The sequence below is a fragment of the Natrix helvetica genome (assembly GCF_964273705.1).
Source record: "Natrix helvetica genome assembly, chromosome: 14".
Taxonomy (NCBI): Eukaryota; Metazoa; Chordata; class Lepidosauria; order Squamata; family Natricidae; genus Natrix; species Natrix helvetica.
This window is the reverse complement of record NC_138564.1, coordinates 1,210,178-1,225,774: the sequence shown is the minus strand read 5'-3', so window position 1 is coordinate 1,225,774 and position 15,597 is coordinate 1,210,178. Positions and strand designations below refer to the sequence as shown.

At 54.2% G+C, this 15,597-nt stretch overlaps 1 protein-coding gene across 1 annotated transcript in view; it reads left to right on the top strand.

Annotated features, from left to right (window-relative positions):
* The first annotated feature begins 3,082 nt into the window (after positions 1–3,082).
* Positions 3,083–15,597, top strand: part of BCR (BCR activator of RhoGEF and GTPase) — a 79,711-nt gene continuing 67,196 nt past the window's right edge. The window contains exon 1 of the mRNA XM_081966547.1: positions 3,083–4,592. Coding sequence (XP_081822673.1) covers positions 3,218–4,592 — 1,375 coding nt within the window. The 5' untranslated portion in view covers positions 3,083–3,217. The remainder of the gene's footprint in view (positions 4,593–15,597) is intronic.

Sequence of the window (15,597 nt, the reverse complement as noted above, 5' to 3'; positions counted from 1 at the left end):
ACAGCAGAAAGAATCGTTTTCTTCTATTTTTCTCCTCAAATTGCAGCGCTGTCACTAAGCTTCCAGGCTGCACTGAATCTGATGTTTCTCCAGAATCTCCTTTGGACCAGGGATCCATGGCGATGTACTCAGACATGCATATGCAGCACACGCAGTGCAGAGTCTACCACAGGGCTGTCAAACACAAGGCCCACAGGCCGGGTGCCTCACGTGCCAACCGTGCCCACGTCCAGTTTAGCGAAGGGGGAAAAAGTTGCGATACGTCACATGTTGACACAAGTCTGAACACTCCTACCATACTCCAAATGCAGGCAGCTTCCCTATTGCGTGTCACAGAGGCTGCCAATTGCACCTGATAGCCAGACCATGAGATCCGCATGGAAGACCAGCAGAGCCTGCATGGAGAGTGGCTCTTGTGCTGTCCCTCCTCAGCCTCTGCCTGTTCCACTTGCAAACATTGTCTTGTTTTTCAGGGTTTAAAAAGAGTTTCACACACACACACACACTTTGCTCAGTCTTGGTTCTTGCATATTTCCTTCAACACTCTCCCCGACTCTCTTTCGGACAGCTGGTCCTACAGAGGCTGGTAGAGCCAGTCACCTTTTGGTGGTGAGCTGGCAAAATTTAATTTTGTGAATTTGTTTTTAATTTGTTGTTAAAAGTTGCATTAACCAGGAACCACACACTCTTCCCCCCCTTGGTTGTGAGTCTGATTTGCAAAAGTATCATTGTACAGAAACACCAAGGAAAGTTCATTCTTTGTTTTGCAAAACGCCATGGGTGGGAAGGAAGGGGTGTCATTAGGGATACCTCTGGCTCTTAAAGTTTCTCCATCCCCCCTTTTAAATCTTTTTAAATTCCTTGTGGGTCCATTAGGGAAAATTAGAATTGCAGGTTATTTCTGACTCCTTTTCTCAGCATCATATTGCCCACCTCAGAAGGGAGCATGGAGAGAAGCCCACAGAGCAGCTGTACAAGATAAAATAGATGACTTATTGAACCCAGAGAAGAGGCAATTAAAAGAAAAATCTGCCTGGGATTCTCTTAAGGCAGGTTTGTGTGAGAAAGTGAAATTTAGGGATAGAATCAAGATCATGGGAAGTGTTAATACCACTTGATAATGCCTCAGTAGCACCACACTTGGGATATTGGAATATTATGGTCTCCACACTATAAAAAAGATGCTAAGACTCTAGAAAGAGTGCAGAGAAGAGCAACCAAGATGATTAGGGAACTGAAGGCTAAAACATACAATGAACAATTGCAGAATGCCCAGTCTAATGAAAAGAAAGATTAGGGATGACATGATAGCAGTCTTCCACTCTCAAGCTGTCACAAAGAAGGGGAGTCTAGCTATTCTCCAAAGCACCTGAACGCAGGGCAAGAAGCAATGGGTGGAAACTAATTAAGGAGAGAAGCCACTTAAGAGTGGAAGAACTTTCGTTCAGAAATTGTGAATGCTCCAACACTCAAAAGTTTGTAAGAGATTAGATAGCCACTTGTCTGAAATGATAGGGTCTCCTGTTTGAGCAGGGGGTTAGACTAGAAGGCCTTCAAGGTCCCTTCTGCCTCTGCTATTCTGTTACAGACAAATCACCAGCATTAAAAGATACAGCAATTTTCACGGGGGGGGGGGGGTGTTCTTTGGCAGAAGAGGACAAGCCCTGGAAAGCAGTCTGGGCCCAGATTCTCAGGAAGAATCTCACGGCGAGATGAGCGGCAAACAAATTTAATAAAAATAAAATATGAAGGGAGAGACCAATTTAGGAGGCAGAAAGACATCTGAAAACCAGAGAGGTCCCAAGATCTTTCTGCTTCTCAGGCTTTCTTGACGCTCCTCAGTTTTTCAAGAGACAAGCAATGAGGTGCTTCTTCTTCGCCCTCCATAAGACCCACAGCACCAACATTTGCTAGCCTTTGTGCTTTCCTTCCCTTGGATCTTGGGCTTCAGTCTCTCCTCCAATGGGAAATGGTGCTCCAAATATCTGCAAGGATTTGGGGATCGATTCAGCCTCTGGGAGCCACAGGAAGCCCCCCCTCTCCTCCCTGACCACCGGGGGGGGGCAAGAGGAGACTTTGGCGTTGGCGACCCTAGTTCTGCTGGCGCTGGACGGACTCTCGGCTTTTCAGAAGCTTCGCGTCTCCGGCGTTGGTTTCCATAACTAAGGGGGGATCGGAGGCGCCCCGGCTGCCCCCAAGAAGCCGTTGCCGGCTGGCTAGATCCAGGCCCTTCGGAGGCCGCCCTCTTCTCCCGGGACCCGAAGCGAGTCTGCAAAGCGGGGATCCCGGGACGGCAAGGGGCCGCCTCCTTTGGCGCCGGGGCCCGGGAGGAGGAAGCCCCCGGCGGGAGCTTCGCCTGGCCCCGCTGTCCGTGGGAGGCGCTCCGACAGGGCAGGGCGCGCTCCTCTCTGGCCCTTCGCTTTTGCCGCGTTTCTTCCTCCGGCCTTTGGAGGCCAGGTCGCAAGGCAGCCCGCGCACACCCACCCACCCATCCCGCCGGCCGGGGAGGCGAAGCCAGGGGGCCCATCGCCACCGCCCGGCAAAAGCCCCGGCCTCCACAGGCGGAGCGGCCATCAGAGACTCTGAGCTCCGACCGGGTAGCTGCTCGGCCGCCAGCGCCGGCTCCTGCGTCGGGGAAGGCGAGCCCGGAGCCCGCGCTCTGCACGTGCGCAGAGGAAGCGGCCACTCCTCGCCGCCGCCCCTTTAAGGGGCCGCCCCGCCCTCGGCCCGCCCCGCCCCTCCCGCGCGGCCGCTCCCCAGAGGAGGCAGGACGGGCCGGGCAGCCGCGATGCCGAGTCGAGCCGGGCCGCCGCGTCACCTGGGGCCGGTTCAGCGCGTCCCGCCCCACCCCGGCTAAGCGCGGCCGGAGCCCCGCGGGATCTGGGGCGGCTCGCAGGCAGACGCGCGGGGAGGAGCCGCAGCCTCCCGCCTCGCACCCGCCCGCCCGGCCGGCGCGTCCCCCTCGCCTCGCCCGCTGCCTCTTTGTTCTTGCCTGCCGCCTGCTTGCCTTCCGCCGCCGCGGCTCGGAGGGGCGCGGGGCCCGGCCATGGGCGGCGGGGCGGCCCAGAGAGCTGGAGGCGGATCGGGACCGCCGCCGCCCCGGAGCAGCCCGCCCGTCGCCGCCGCCGCCCCCCTCCGGAGATGAGCGCCGAGCGCTGCCGGCCCTGCACACCGCCCTGATCCCGCCTTCGCCCGCGGCGGCGGCCGGCCCGTTGCCATGGTAGATCCGGTGGGCTTCGCCGAGGCGTGGCGCGCCCAGTTCAACGACGCGGAGCCGCCCGCGATGGCGCTGCGCTCGGTGGGCGACATCGAGGCGGAGCTGGAGCGCTGCAAGGCGTCGATCCGCCGCCTGGAGCTGGAGGTGAACAAGGAGCGCTTCCGCATGATCTACCTGCAGACGCTGCTGGCCAAGGAGCGCAAGAGCTACGACCGGCAGCGCTGGGGCTTCCAGCGCGGCCCCGAGGCCGACGACGACAGACCCGCCCGCCCGCGCCCGCCCGCCCTGCGCAAGCTCTCCGCGCACAGCGACGGCAGCCCGGAGGCGGACGCCGCGCAGCCCGGCCAGGAGGAGCGCGCCAAACTCGCCGCCGCCGCCGCCACGGACGAGAAGCCCCGGGAGGAGGGCGCCGCGGCGGGCTCCCCGGGCAGGGCGCGGCCGGTCCCCAGCGGCAATCGCCGCCGCCTGCCCCCCGCTGCCGCCTCAGTGGAGCGGGACGGGGCCGCCTTGGAGGCGGGCGGCAGGGAGCGCGGCCAGGGGGGCGGCGGCGCGGGGCTGCTGCGCTCCGGCCTGGAGCGCGGGAGGAAGGCGCCCTCGTCGTCGCCCCCGCCGCCCTCGAGGCCGCCGGACGGCCGGGAGGCGGGCGAGAAGCCCTTCTACGTGAACCTGGAGTACCACCGCGAGCGCGGCCTGGTGCGCGTCAACGACCGCGACGTCTCGGAGCGCATCAGCGCGCTGGGCAGCCAGGCCATGCAGCTGGAGGCGCGCAAGAAGCTGCCGGGGCCGCCGCGGGGCCGCTCGGCCGACGCCGCCTACGACGACGGGGGCGAGTACGAGGACGCGGAGCTCAACGCGCGCTTCCTGAAGGACAACCTGCTGCTGGACGGCGCCGGGCGGCCCGCCTGGACGCCCGCCTCCCCCGCCGCCTTCCAGCCCTACCAGAGCGCCTTCGGGGGCGGCCCGGCGGGGGCGGCCGAGCAACCGCTCACCTGGCCGCGCCGCTCCTACTCGCCGCGCGGCTTCGAGGACCTGGGTGGGGGCGGCGGCGGCGGCTACACGCCGGACTGCAGCTCCAACGAGAACCTGACGTCCAGCGAGGAGGACTTCTCGTCCGGCCAGTCGAGCCACGTGTCGCCCAGCCCCACCGCCTGCCGCCTCTCCCGCGAGAAGAGCCGCTCGCCCTCGCAGCACTCGCAGCAGTCCTTCGACAGCAGCGGCAGCCCCCCGACCCCGCAGGCCCCCAAGCGCCACCGGCACCACGCGCAGGCCGCCACCGCCGGCCCCGAGCCCAGGAAGAGCGCGCCGCCCTGGACCTGCGACGGAGAGTCGGCCGCCGGGAGGGCCGCCGCGGACGGCTGTTTCCATGGCGACTCAGGTGAGCCCCGGAATTGTTGGCGGCGGGGATCTGCGGGCGGCTTCCCCGGTCCTGGGCGGGGGAGGAAGCGGGTCCCGTCGGTTTCAACCGAACTGACGTTTTCGCAGGGTGGGTCTCGGGGGTCTCTACCCAGACACAACACGCCTGCGCAGCTCGGGAACTCTGTGGTGGTTCCGATAGGGGGGGGGAGAGGCAGCAGGTTCTTCTGGATCATTGTGGGGGGGCAGAGCTGCTGCCATCCCGGCCCCTTCTCATCCTTCCCTGGGGTTGTGTCACCAGATGCCCTCAGGTTCAGGGTCTCTGAACCCCCTCCCCAAACGGCAGCCGAGGCCCACCTTCAGCTGGGGTCCCTCGTGGGCTGCTAGGCAGCAGAGGCCAAAGGGGGCAGGCCAGACTCTCCCACTAAGGGGTGGGGGTGGCTGGTGGGATACTGGGAGGCCTGGGGTCACTTGCCTGGCCTTGGGGCTGCCATGGTTGAGCCAGAAAGGGCAAAGCTCCCCCCCCCGCCCCCATTTGCTTCAAAAGGCAGTCGAGAGGCTCCCAAGAATCTGGCCGGATTCCCCCGAAAGAAAGGAAGTTTCAGAAGAGGGCTAGTTCATCTTTCCTCCAGGCTCCCCAATCCCTGGGGTTAAGCTGAGACAGTTGGGGCCTCCTTTCTAGCAACAGCGCCTGGAGCTCAGCTGGCAGATCAGCATCAGTTGGCCACCTGACTGCAGAGTGGATCCCATCTGTGGGTTCACCACCCCTGAGACAAGGCGGACCCTGGCGCTTGCCCGCCACCTGCGGCGGAGGCCCTGGTGTGACTTTTCTTGGCCATGCAGAGGCAGCTTACCCGTCCCCATGGCCCTGCAGCCCAGAGGGGCCTGCCTGGAGGTCCTCCTTCCCCTTAAGGAAGAACATGGGCTGCCTTTGCTGGGCAGTCTCCTGTCTGCTAGTGACCCATCAAAATGGCTTGGGAGAAACAGGCAGAGCCCATTATAGGTGGAAGTGAAGTGGCTGTAGCCCAGCTGCAGGCCCCCGTGGGGAAACTCAGTGGTTGAAGGGCAGGCCTGGAGGACGGAACGGGAAGCTGCCATGGGTTCCAGGGGCAAGAAGGGTCCTGGGCGGAGTTCCATGGGGGGGGGGTCTCACTTCTGAGCATCACTTCTGCCTGGGAGGCTGAACACAGCTGCTGGGAGGCTGAGCTTGGCAGATGGTGGTCCCCAGCTCTGCTTCCCTAGAGAGCGAGGGCGGGGCTGGGGGGGGTCCAGGAAGGGATTAATAAAGCAGAAGGAGTGTTATTGTGGTCACCCTGGGAATTATTGATTATAATGGCATAACTTGTCGCTGTTTCTCTGCCAGTTATGAGTGCCTGGCAAGGGTCTTCAGCCTGCAGGTTCTGTTCCTCTAACAGCAGCCATTAGATCCTGGCTGGGGGCCTGGAGCGGGAGGGGAGACCATAGCAAGGGGAATAACTGCATCGCTCAGCTCTTCAGAACCAGGTTGGGCCCTCCGAGTGGAGCTTCTGGATGGAGAGCAGGGGGGGAGGGGCAAACCACAAGGAGAAATAAGTGCCCCCTTAGTCTCTGCTGCAGCAGCATCCTCTCCCACCATTTGGAATTTATACGTAAGAAGGAGCCGCCTTTGGAAAGCCCAGAGTGCCCACGGAGGTTGGCACCTTCTGTGTTGGATGAGGTCCCCAGTAGCCCCGAGATGCTTTTGTCTGTGTGAAACCAGAACTGCTTGGAGGGTGGGCTGTTTTCTCCCTCCACCCCAGCAAATCTATCTATCTATCTATCTATCATCTATCTATCTATCTATCTATCTATCTATCTATCTATCTATCTATCTATCTATCATCTCTCCTCCATTAGGTGGGTTTGCATTGCTTGCTTTGTTTGGCTTGGCAACAGCTCCTTTGTGGGGCACAAGGGGGGGTCTGCTCCAGGCTGGGGGGTGGCCATCCTCCCAGGGGTGCCTTCAGGTGTCTGGGGGCCCTGTTGGTGTAGAGGGCAGAGAGAGAGGAGCTCGGGACATGCCAGGCTCCTGCTGCCCTTGCAAGGAAGAGCTGACCCGGAGTAACTCATGGAAAAATGCTTGGTCATCTGCAGAGGTCTTGGACATCCTTCCTTATTGCAGGAGGAGGTCCTTTCTGTCCAAGGAGGGGCCCATGAAGTGGACTGCAGCTTTTGTGCAGGTGGTGCTTTCCAGATGTTGTGTCAACAGAGGTCAAGTGCCGCCCCTGCCCCTGAACATCAGGAGGGGGGGTGTTCAGGTGGGCCATCTCAGGAGTCACCCGGAGACTGATAGATCTCAAGTGACAGGAGCCCCCTCCCCCTCCCTTTGGGGGTGAGTGGCCCCATGGCTTTGTCTCTGTTCTGTGGAGCCGCAGTCAGTTTCCGTTTCCCCAGCCAGTTACCCGTCCGTGACAAGAAAGCTCCGCTGATTTGGACATCTTCCAGCTGAACGAAGAAGAGCAGAAACCATTTTGGACGAACGTGGGGCTTGCTTGGCTCCGTCGCCTTATTTCATTTGCACCTCTACCCCACTGGCCTGGCGGCTGCTTGGACACTTAGGCTACCATCACTGCGCTGGTGACCCACAGGGTTTGGGGTATAATCTGAACTCCTGGATGTGCCATTGAAGCCCTACCTGTAGGTCTCACAGCTACTTACAGGGGCGTCTCTCCTGCCAACGGCTTCCTTTGTCCCTGATGAAAATTAGGGGGGGGGGTACCCCAGTGAAATCACAGGAGTGGGACTGAACCACATGCCTCTCTAGGCATCTCTATGGAGAGGGAACCTCTGTTTCCTCCCTGTTCCACCAGTACTGGGGCCTCAGGTGTGTGGCTGCCTTTTAGACAGGTGCTTAACTTTGGCTGCTCTGCAAAGAGGAAGAAAACGGGTTGCAACTGGGCCATTTGCTCGGGAGGAGCAAGACAACAGCCGGCATGAATATATCATAAAAGGAATTTACCTGGAATCCTGTTGTTGACATCCTAAGGACTTCCTAGGCCAAGGAGGAAGCAGGTGTGGCTGTGGAGGCAGTTTTAAAAGGTGGCTTCCGTGTGCCCTGACCTGGCCTTTGGCAAAGGGTCAGCAGTTTCTAGGGAAGGGGATTTTGGCCTTTGTGCTGATTACATTGATCAAGGCAAGGCAAGAATTATTTTGGATGCCACTTTAGGTCTGTGCTTTTCAACCTTTGCTGCTTCCAGATGTTTGTGGACTTCAACTCTCCTGGCTGGGGAATTCTGGGAGTTGAAGTCTTGAACATCTTCAAGTGATCAAGGTTTAGAAACACTGTTTTTAGTTAACCTTTTGTGAGCTGGTAATCCTCAGCCTATGATCACAATGGGGAGCCCAAAGTTTCTGTTTTGCTTAACAAAAGACATTTGTTAAGCGAATTTTGCTCCTTTTTATGACTTTCCTTGCCACAGTTGTTAAGGGAATCAGTGCAGTTGTTAAGTTAGTAACCTGGTTGTTAAGTGGATCTGGCTTCCCCAATGACTTTGCTTGCCAGAAGGTTGCAAAAGGGGACCATGTGACCCCAAGATACGGCAACTGTTGTAAATATGAATCAGTTCCCAAGTGGCCCTGGGGATGCTGCAATGATCGGAAGTGTGAAAAAAGGCTCATGGGTCGCTCCTTCCCTGTGCCGTTGTAACTTCGAGCAGTCACTTAGTAAATGGTTGTAAGTTGAGGACTACCTGTAATCTTTTGAGGGAATGTCAATAATCAGATTGAAAAAGAAGAAACTGCCCATTTTCTGGCTGCAGTGAGTCAGCCTCTGCAATCCTTTTCCAGTGAGTCAGCCTCTCCCGCTTTGGCAACACCTGGCAGCAGGTGGAGGCTTTTGGGCCGGGAGGCGCTTGTTTTGCAGGGCTGGAAGGTGTCACCAGCCTGTTTGGATGCATCTCTCCATGTTGCTCATTGTGGAGGTGACCCCAAGGCTTTGCCAGGCTCTAACCATAATGATCTCTCTCGGTGGATTCATCAGCCTTTCCCATGCTGAGGTCAATCTGGAGTGCTGTGACTTGTGTTCTTGATACCTTTTGGTCATTTATTTGTTTATTGTTATTTTGTTTTTTTATACCATGCTGCCTTTATTATTTTTATCAATAACTCAAGGCAGCAAAGGTATCTCCCTCCTCCTCCTCCTCCTCCTCCTCCTCCTCCTCCTCCTCCTCCTCCTCCTCCTCCTCCTGTTTTCCCCACAACCCTGCGAAGGGGGGTTGGCTGAGAGAGAGTAATTGGCCTCAAAACGCCCAGCCTGTTTTTTGTGCCTAAAGCAGGATTTAAACTCACAGCTTCCTGGTGATTGGCCCACAGTTACTCCGGCACTTTCATGCCTAAGGCAGGACTAGAATTCCCAGCCTCCTGAACTCGCCTGATACCTTAACCCCCTAGTCGAATGTTTTTATGAGCTTCTTTAAAGAAAGTCTAGACATAAGGGTAAAGGGAAACAAGAAGAGAGAATAAAATAAAAATGAAAGGCTAAGATATTTAATTATGTCAGGGAGTTTTCCAATATAACATTAGTTGACCATGAATAATTGAATATATTGCATCACTTAAAATGGCCATTCCAACTACTACAAATTGGCGAGAGGGGGGGGGGAGGCCTTGTCTTGAGGTGGTAGGGGCTCCTTTTGAAATTCAGCTGGCTACCTCTGGACAATCTGGGCTGGCAGCTCCTGTCAGGGCTGCTTTAGCATCCCAACACCAGCCTTGCCAGCTCCGGATTTGGGCCGAATGAGAAGATGGGATGAGCACCAAAGCCTCTGGAGGCTTAGGCAGGAGAGGAACAATCGGGGTCTCCTTCTGAAGGTGGGGAGTGGGTGATGCTAAGGCAGGGTGAGAAGAAGCAGGAATCTTTTGCTTTCTCACTGACAGTCTGGGCTCTCCTGAAAGTTGAGGTTTGCTCTAGTCTAGTGGTTAAGGCACCAGGAGATGGCGAATTCTAGTCCTGCCTTGGACATAAGGCCAGTTTGGGCCAATCCATCTTTCTCTCAGCCTAGGAGGGAGGCAAACTAGTTCTGAAGCCTTGCCAAACAGAAGGAGGGACGGAGAGAGGGAGGGGGGGTAGTCATTTGAAATACTAAAAACAAGACAAATCGCCCATCCAAGGCATTGTAATGATTCTACTTGTGGTGCCTTTCAGTGGTGCCTTCTTGGCCTGATTGAGAGACCAGCCAGGTGCAAGGCCTCTCCCTCACTCCCTGTTGCTTTCAGTCCTTCTCAAGGGGGGGGATCTGGCCTCGGAGAGCCAGAAGGCAAGGTGAAGCCTGAACGGCACCATTGATGTTCTGGCCGCCATTGGGAGTCTTCTGGGTCCCGGCCAGGCGAAGGCAGAGCTGAAGGGAAGGGAGAGGGTGTGTGCGCTCAGGTTCCTCTGCTGGGCTGGCTGCTTCTCAAGAGACCAAACCAGTTTTCACTTCCTGGTGAAATGCATGCTCCCCCCACCCCACCCCCAGCCATTCCCAGCCAAGAGGCCTCTCTCCTTTTGCATTCCTTTCTCGCACATGGGTGTGTTTGTCAACCAGTGGCAGCGTAGCTAAGCCGCCTGCTCTGCCTTTGGGCCTTGGGAGTCCGGCCTGCCTTTGGCCTGAAGGTGACACCGGAGACATTGAGCACATCATTGTCCTTCAGTGAAGCAGACTGTCCACGGGGGCACCCAGAGCTCTGGCTTAGTAGGTGGCAATGGCAAACCTTCAAGCTGGAGGGAAGGGCCCTGGGGGGCGTAAACCAGCCTGCCAAAGCCAGATCCGCCCCCAGACGCCGGATTTGCCCCACATCTTCCTCCCCTGGGAAAGGAGTGGCCTGGTGGAATGGGAGGTGGGCATCTAACCCGTTCCTTCCTTGACCCCCGTGGCCGCATGAGGGGGGCTGTAAACGGCTGGGTTGGGCGCTTTTGCTGAGAGAGGGGCCTGTTCTGTATTCCGAGCACACTTTGTGCCACACACCAGATATTTAATTGGAAGCCTGCTAGGATGAAGCCGCATTTCAGCTTTGTTGCTCTCATTTAAATCGATGGATACAAGCTTGATTTCCAACTGTAAAAGGGTTTGGTTGCTGAACAGAATGCTCTTGAGAGGAAGCTTCCTCCCCCGCCTGTAGATGGCTGCTGAGAGGGGAAAGCATTCCAGAAAGCTTCTCTTGGCCTCCACACATTCATAATAACAGAGTTGGAAGGGACCTTGGAGGTCTTCTAGTCCAACCCCTGCTCAGGAAGGAAACCCTACCCCACTTCAGAAAAATAGCTGTCTTATCTCTTCTTAAACACTTCCACTGATGGGACATTGACAACTTCTAGAGGCAAGCCATTCCTCACTGTCAGGAAGTTTCTCCTTAGTTCCAGGTTGCTTCTCGCCTTGATTAGTTTCTATCCATGGTTTCTTGTACTGCCTTCTGATGCTTTGGGAAATTAAGTTGGCCCCCTCTTTGGGGCAGCCCCTCAAATATTGGAAGAATGCTGTCATATCACCCCGACTTCTTTCTTTTCACTAGACTAGACAGACCCAGTTCCTGCAACTGTTCTTCATACCTATTCATCTTTGTTGCTCTTCTCTGCACTCTTTCTAGAGTCTTAGCATCTTTATTATATTGCGATGACCAAAACTGAATGCAGTATTCCAAGTGTGGCCTTACCAAGGGATTGTAAAGTGGTATTAACACTTCACGTGATCTTGATTCTATCCCTCTGTTGATGCAGCCTAGAACTGTGTTGGCTTTTTTTGGCAGCTGCTGCCCACGTCTGGCTCCTATTTAAACGGTTGGACTCCAAGATCCCTCTCACAGTTATTGAGCCAGGTACCCCCTGTTCTGTACCTGGGCATTTGTTTTTTCTTGCCTAAATGAAGAACCTTTACTTCTCCATAGTGAGGGGAGGAGTATCCAGGATGGGTTGACCTTCTCCTCTCTTTGATTGGGCTGAATCAGATAAGCTCTTTGGGCCACGCCCTGGTCACCAGGCACCACCCAGTTATCGACTCAGCTCCTCAACGGGCGGCTGTGATCATCCCAAGCTAAAGAAAAGATTGAACTCACTGTTTACTTGATTGCATTCGCTGCCTCCCTGTCTGAGTGAGTAACTGGCTCTGGGCTGAGTCCCTGGCTGGGAAGACAGAGAGAGAGAGCATGCGCAGCAAGCCCTTCAGGGCAACACGCAGCCCAGGTCATAAAGAGAGACCTAGGGCATTAATCGAGACTGCGGGTGAGGGGACGCTCCCCTGGAAGCCCTGGGAAGGCAGTCGCGTCAGAGAGGCTCAGCCGGCGCCAGAGCGTTCCACCGCTCCCCCCCAGGGGATCGAGCGGCAAACCGCGGCATTTTTTAAAAATTTTTTCAATTTTATTAACAAACATGTAAAATACACACACACAAAACTTAGACGTACAACACATTTACACAATACAATGTAAACAGGAGCTTCCTGTTCTTTCTAGTAGCAATTATCAATCAATAGCGCTCACCTTATATTATTTCCCATTCAATTGTATTTCATTTGGGTTTCACCATTCTTAACTTTCTTATTTTACTCATAACTATTATTTTTGAGTTTTGTTACATTCCTTCATTGATTCTTGTTTCTTTCCTCCATCCACCTATACCATTTATCCCATATCTGGTAGAATTCTGATTCTTCTTTTCCCTGAATTTCTTTGGTTAGTTTGTCCATTTCAGCACAATACATAACCTTTCTTATTATTTCATCTTCGCTTGGAATTAATTTGTTTTTCCATTTCTGGGCAACGGCAATCCTTGCCGCCGTAATTATATGTAGTATTAAATACTGGATTTCTTTTTTGTATTTCGCAGACATTATTCCTAATAAAAATAATTCAGGTTTCCATTCTATTTTAACCCCCGTTATTGCCTTCAGCCAATTTTTGATCTTTTTCCAGAATTTTTTAGCCGCCTCACAGGTCCACCATAAATGGTAATATGTTCCGTGTATCGATTCGCATTTCCAACATTTTGGGGAGGTATTTGTTGAGATTTTAGCTAACCTTGTTGGTGCCAGGTGCCATCTATAAAACATTTTGTATTGGTTTTCCTTGTATGCAACTGATAGTGTCATTTTTAAGTTTGTTCCCCCAAATTTTTCCCATTTGTCTAATTCAATATTATATCCAAAGTTCTGTGCCCATTTTATCATTTGTTCTTTCACAATTTCCTCTTCCATTTTATACTTCAGGAGAAATTTATATATTCTCCCTATCATCTTTCTATCTGAGCTTTGAATAATTTTATCCAATTCGTGTGGTTCTGTTTCGATGTCGTATAATTTGGTATCTTTATTGTATTTAGTTTTGATTTGAAGGTAAGTTAGCCAGTCAACTTTCATGTTCTGTTCTGCCAATTCTTCAATTGTTTTTAAGTTTCCCTATCAATTAAGTCTCTATATCTTAGCATTTTGTTCAAATCTATCAAATTTGGATGGGTCGTCCTTTCTGTCGGTGATAGCCAATTCGGAATTTTCACATATTGAATTTTTTTTTGAGCCATTTTTGCAATAAAGCTCTTCTAATTAAATGATTATAAAAGTATTTGTGCGTTTTATTTTTATCATCCCATAGGAATGTATGCCAGCCTGCTTGCAAATCATGGCCTTCCAAGGTCAAAATTCTTTCATTCTTTAGCTCTATCCAATCCTTCACCCATGTTATTGATACTGCTGATGCGTATAGATCCCAATTTGGTAATGCTAAACCTCCCCTCTCCTTGCTGTCTTGCATTGACTTTAGTTTAATCCTTGCTTTTCGTCCTTGCCAAATGAACCTAGCGGTTATTTTGTTTAATTCTTGAAAGAATTTTTTACCCGGATTAATAGGTGCGGCTTGCAACAGGAATAAGATTCTTGGTAAAATATTCATTTTAATTGTTGCTATACGTCCCATTAGAGATAGTTGAATATTTTTCCAATTTTCTAGAACCGCGGCATTTTTGGGGAAGGATTTCCAGGGATTCTTTCTCCTGGCAGGACTGCAGATGGGGGAAACCCCCCCCCCCTCACACGCCACAGCCCTTCCCGTCCACACCTGCTGGCACAGGGGCGGGAATACCACCCACATCAGGGATGCCCAACTTCCAGGATATGGTGATGCGGGCCTTCCAGCAGTGCATGGAGTCTGCTTGGGTGGGGCTGGGGGACTGAGTGCTGCTTCATAGAAAGCAGGCGAGGTGTGACCAGGAGGAGGAGGAGGAGGAGGAGGAGGCACCCCATCTCCAGGACCTGAAGTTTGTGTTCCTTTGGCAATTTCTGGTACCCAAAGGTTGTCTGAACCGCAGCACACGACGTTTAGGATAAAGCATCGGTTTTTCTCGGGGGAACGCAGCCTTTGGTCCAATGGGCCGAAGCATCTGCAGGGGACGTTGGATTGCCTCTTCCTCACAGAGACACAAGCGCAGCTCCATCTTCCACGCGGAGGTTCAGGGTGAGGAATACCTGCTGGGTCTCTGCTCACCTAAAACGGTACTGGGGCTGGGAGCCGGCTCCTTTGGGGGGCTGTCCTGGCTGGGGAATGCTGCAGTACAGGGGAGAATCGCTTCCCAGGAGGCCCCTCCCGGGGGATCCCTGGGGTTGAAGCGTCCCCTGGGTGCCTGTAGAAATAGGTTCAAATCCCCCTCTTTTATTCCTTTTGTAGATCTAAGTGGTCAGTCTTTCAATATTTTGGTAGCTAATTTTACAATCCTGACTATCCTGTGATTTTAAAAACTGGAACTCGTTAATAAGATCCAGTTTGGTCTCAATAGTGAAAGATCCTGATTTAACAGATCACAACGATTGAGACATTCTGTTTTTCCTTCAGATTTCTCTCCCCTTTTAACAACTACAGTAGTCCAGTAGTTTCTCGCTTCAGTCACGAAGCTGGTCCAAGGAGGCTGCTTTGCCTGGGTGGGTTTCATCCCCTCCCCCCCGCCCATGCACAGAGAGGCTGGCCACGTGGGTAGGGTGGATTGCTGAGGTGCTTGGTGCAGCCTTCAGTCTGTACTGCCAGGCATGGTGGCCTCCTCCCATCAGCTCCTGACAGCCCTTGCCCCCCTGGTGCCCTCAGGAGCCCTGGGGCCTGTCCTGGACACGGTGGGTCACCCCCCCAGCCCTTTCCCACCGCTTTGTTCCCGTTTTTTGCATGGGGAGAATGTAGGGGATCTCTTTCCTCGGAGCATCTCGGTGGGTGTGCAAAAGAGCCATTTGCACTCTCGGAATCCCCATCAAATCACCTTGCAAGTTAGGCAGCCATAGAAATGGTTAAATCATGACCAAACCTTCAGTCCTGGCCTTCCGATATTTGAGCAAGCTGCCTTCTTTGAACAGAGAGCAAAGGCGGAAGGTTGCTAGAAACAGCTCTGTTCTCCAGGAGGCCCCCGGCTGTGTTTGCCTTGAGAGCAGAGCAGCAAGCAGGGCCTGGAAGCCCCAGGGCTCCCTTGAGGTCAGTCCTGGCTGGGGCAGAAGCCCAAGGGGGCTGCCCTCTCTGCAGAGGATCCCTGGCCTTCCTTGAGGGAGGGGAGGTCTCTCATTGCCCCAATGGGATTCTGTTTTTGGAATTGGTTTGCAAACATAGAAGACCCCCATGCTTTTACAGTGGTACATACTGTAGAACCCAGGCCCTGGGCCAACTTTCTCCTAATTCTGAGACGGGGGGGGGGGGGGGGAGAGAACGAGCTTGGTGGGGCTTGAATCAGCCAATGTCCTTCTCCTCTGTGGGGGAAGAGCCTCTCAGCTGTGCCCCAGATCCCAGAGCTTGGTCAACTCCCTCCCTGCCATCTTGGGTGAAGATGTGTCTCTCTCAGACTTGCTTCCTTTCCTCCAGAGAAGCCACCCGTGGCCTCTTCTCCCTCCCCAACCAGGAACCCACAACTATCCTGCAACTGGTGTGACTTTATTTCCAACCTCTCTCCGAGCAACTTCCTTTTTCTCTCTTCTCCTTCTCTCTAATTTTGGGGCAGTCTGGCAGCATGTCCCCATGTCCGGGAAGAAGTGAGGGTCCTCTCATCCCCATAGCAGTCAGGCTGCTGCCTCAACATC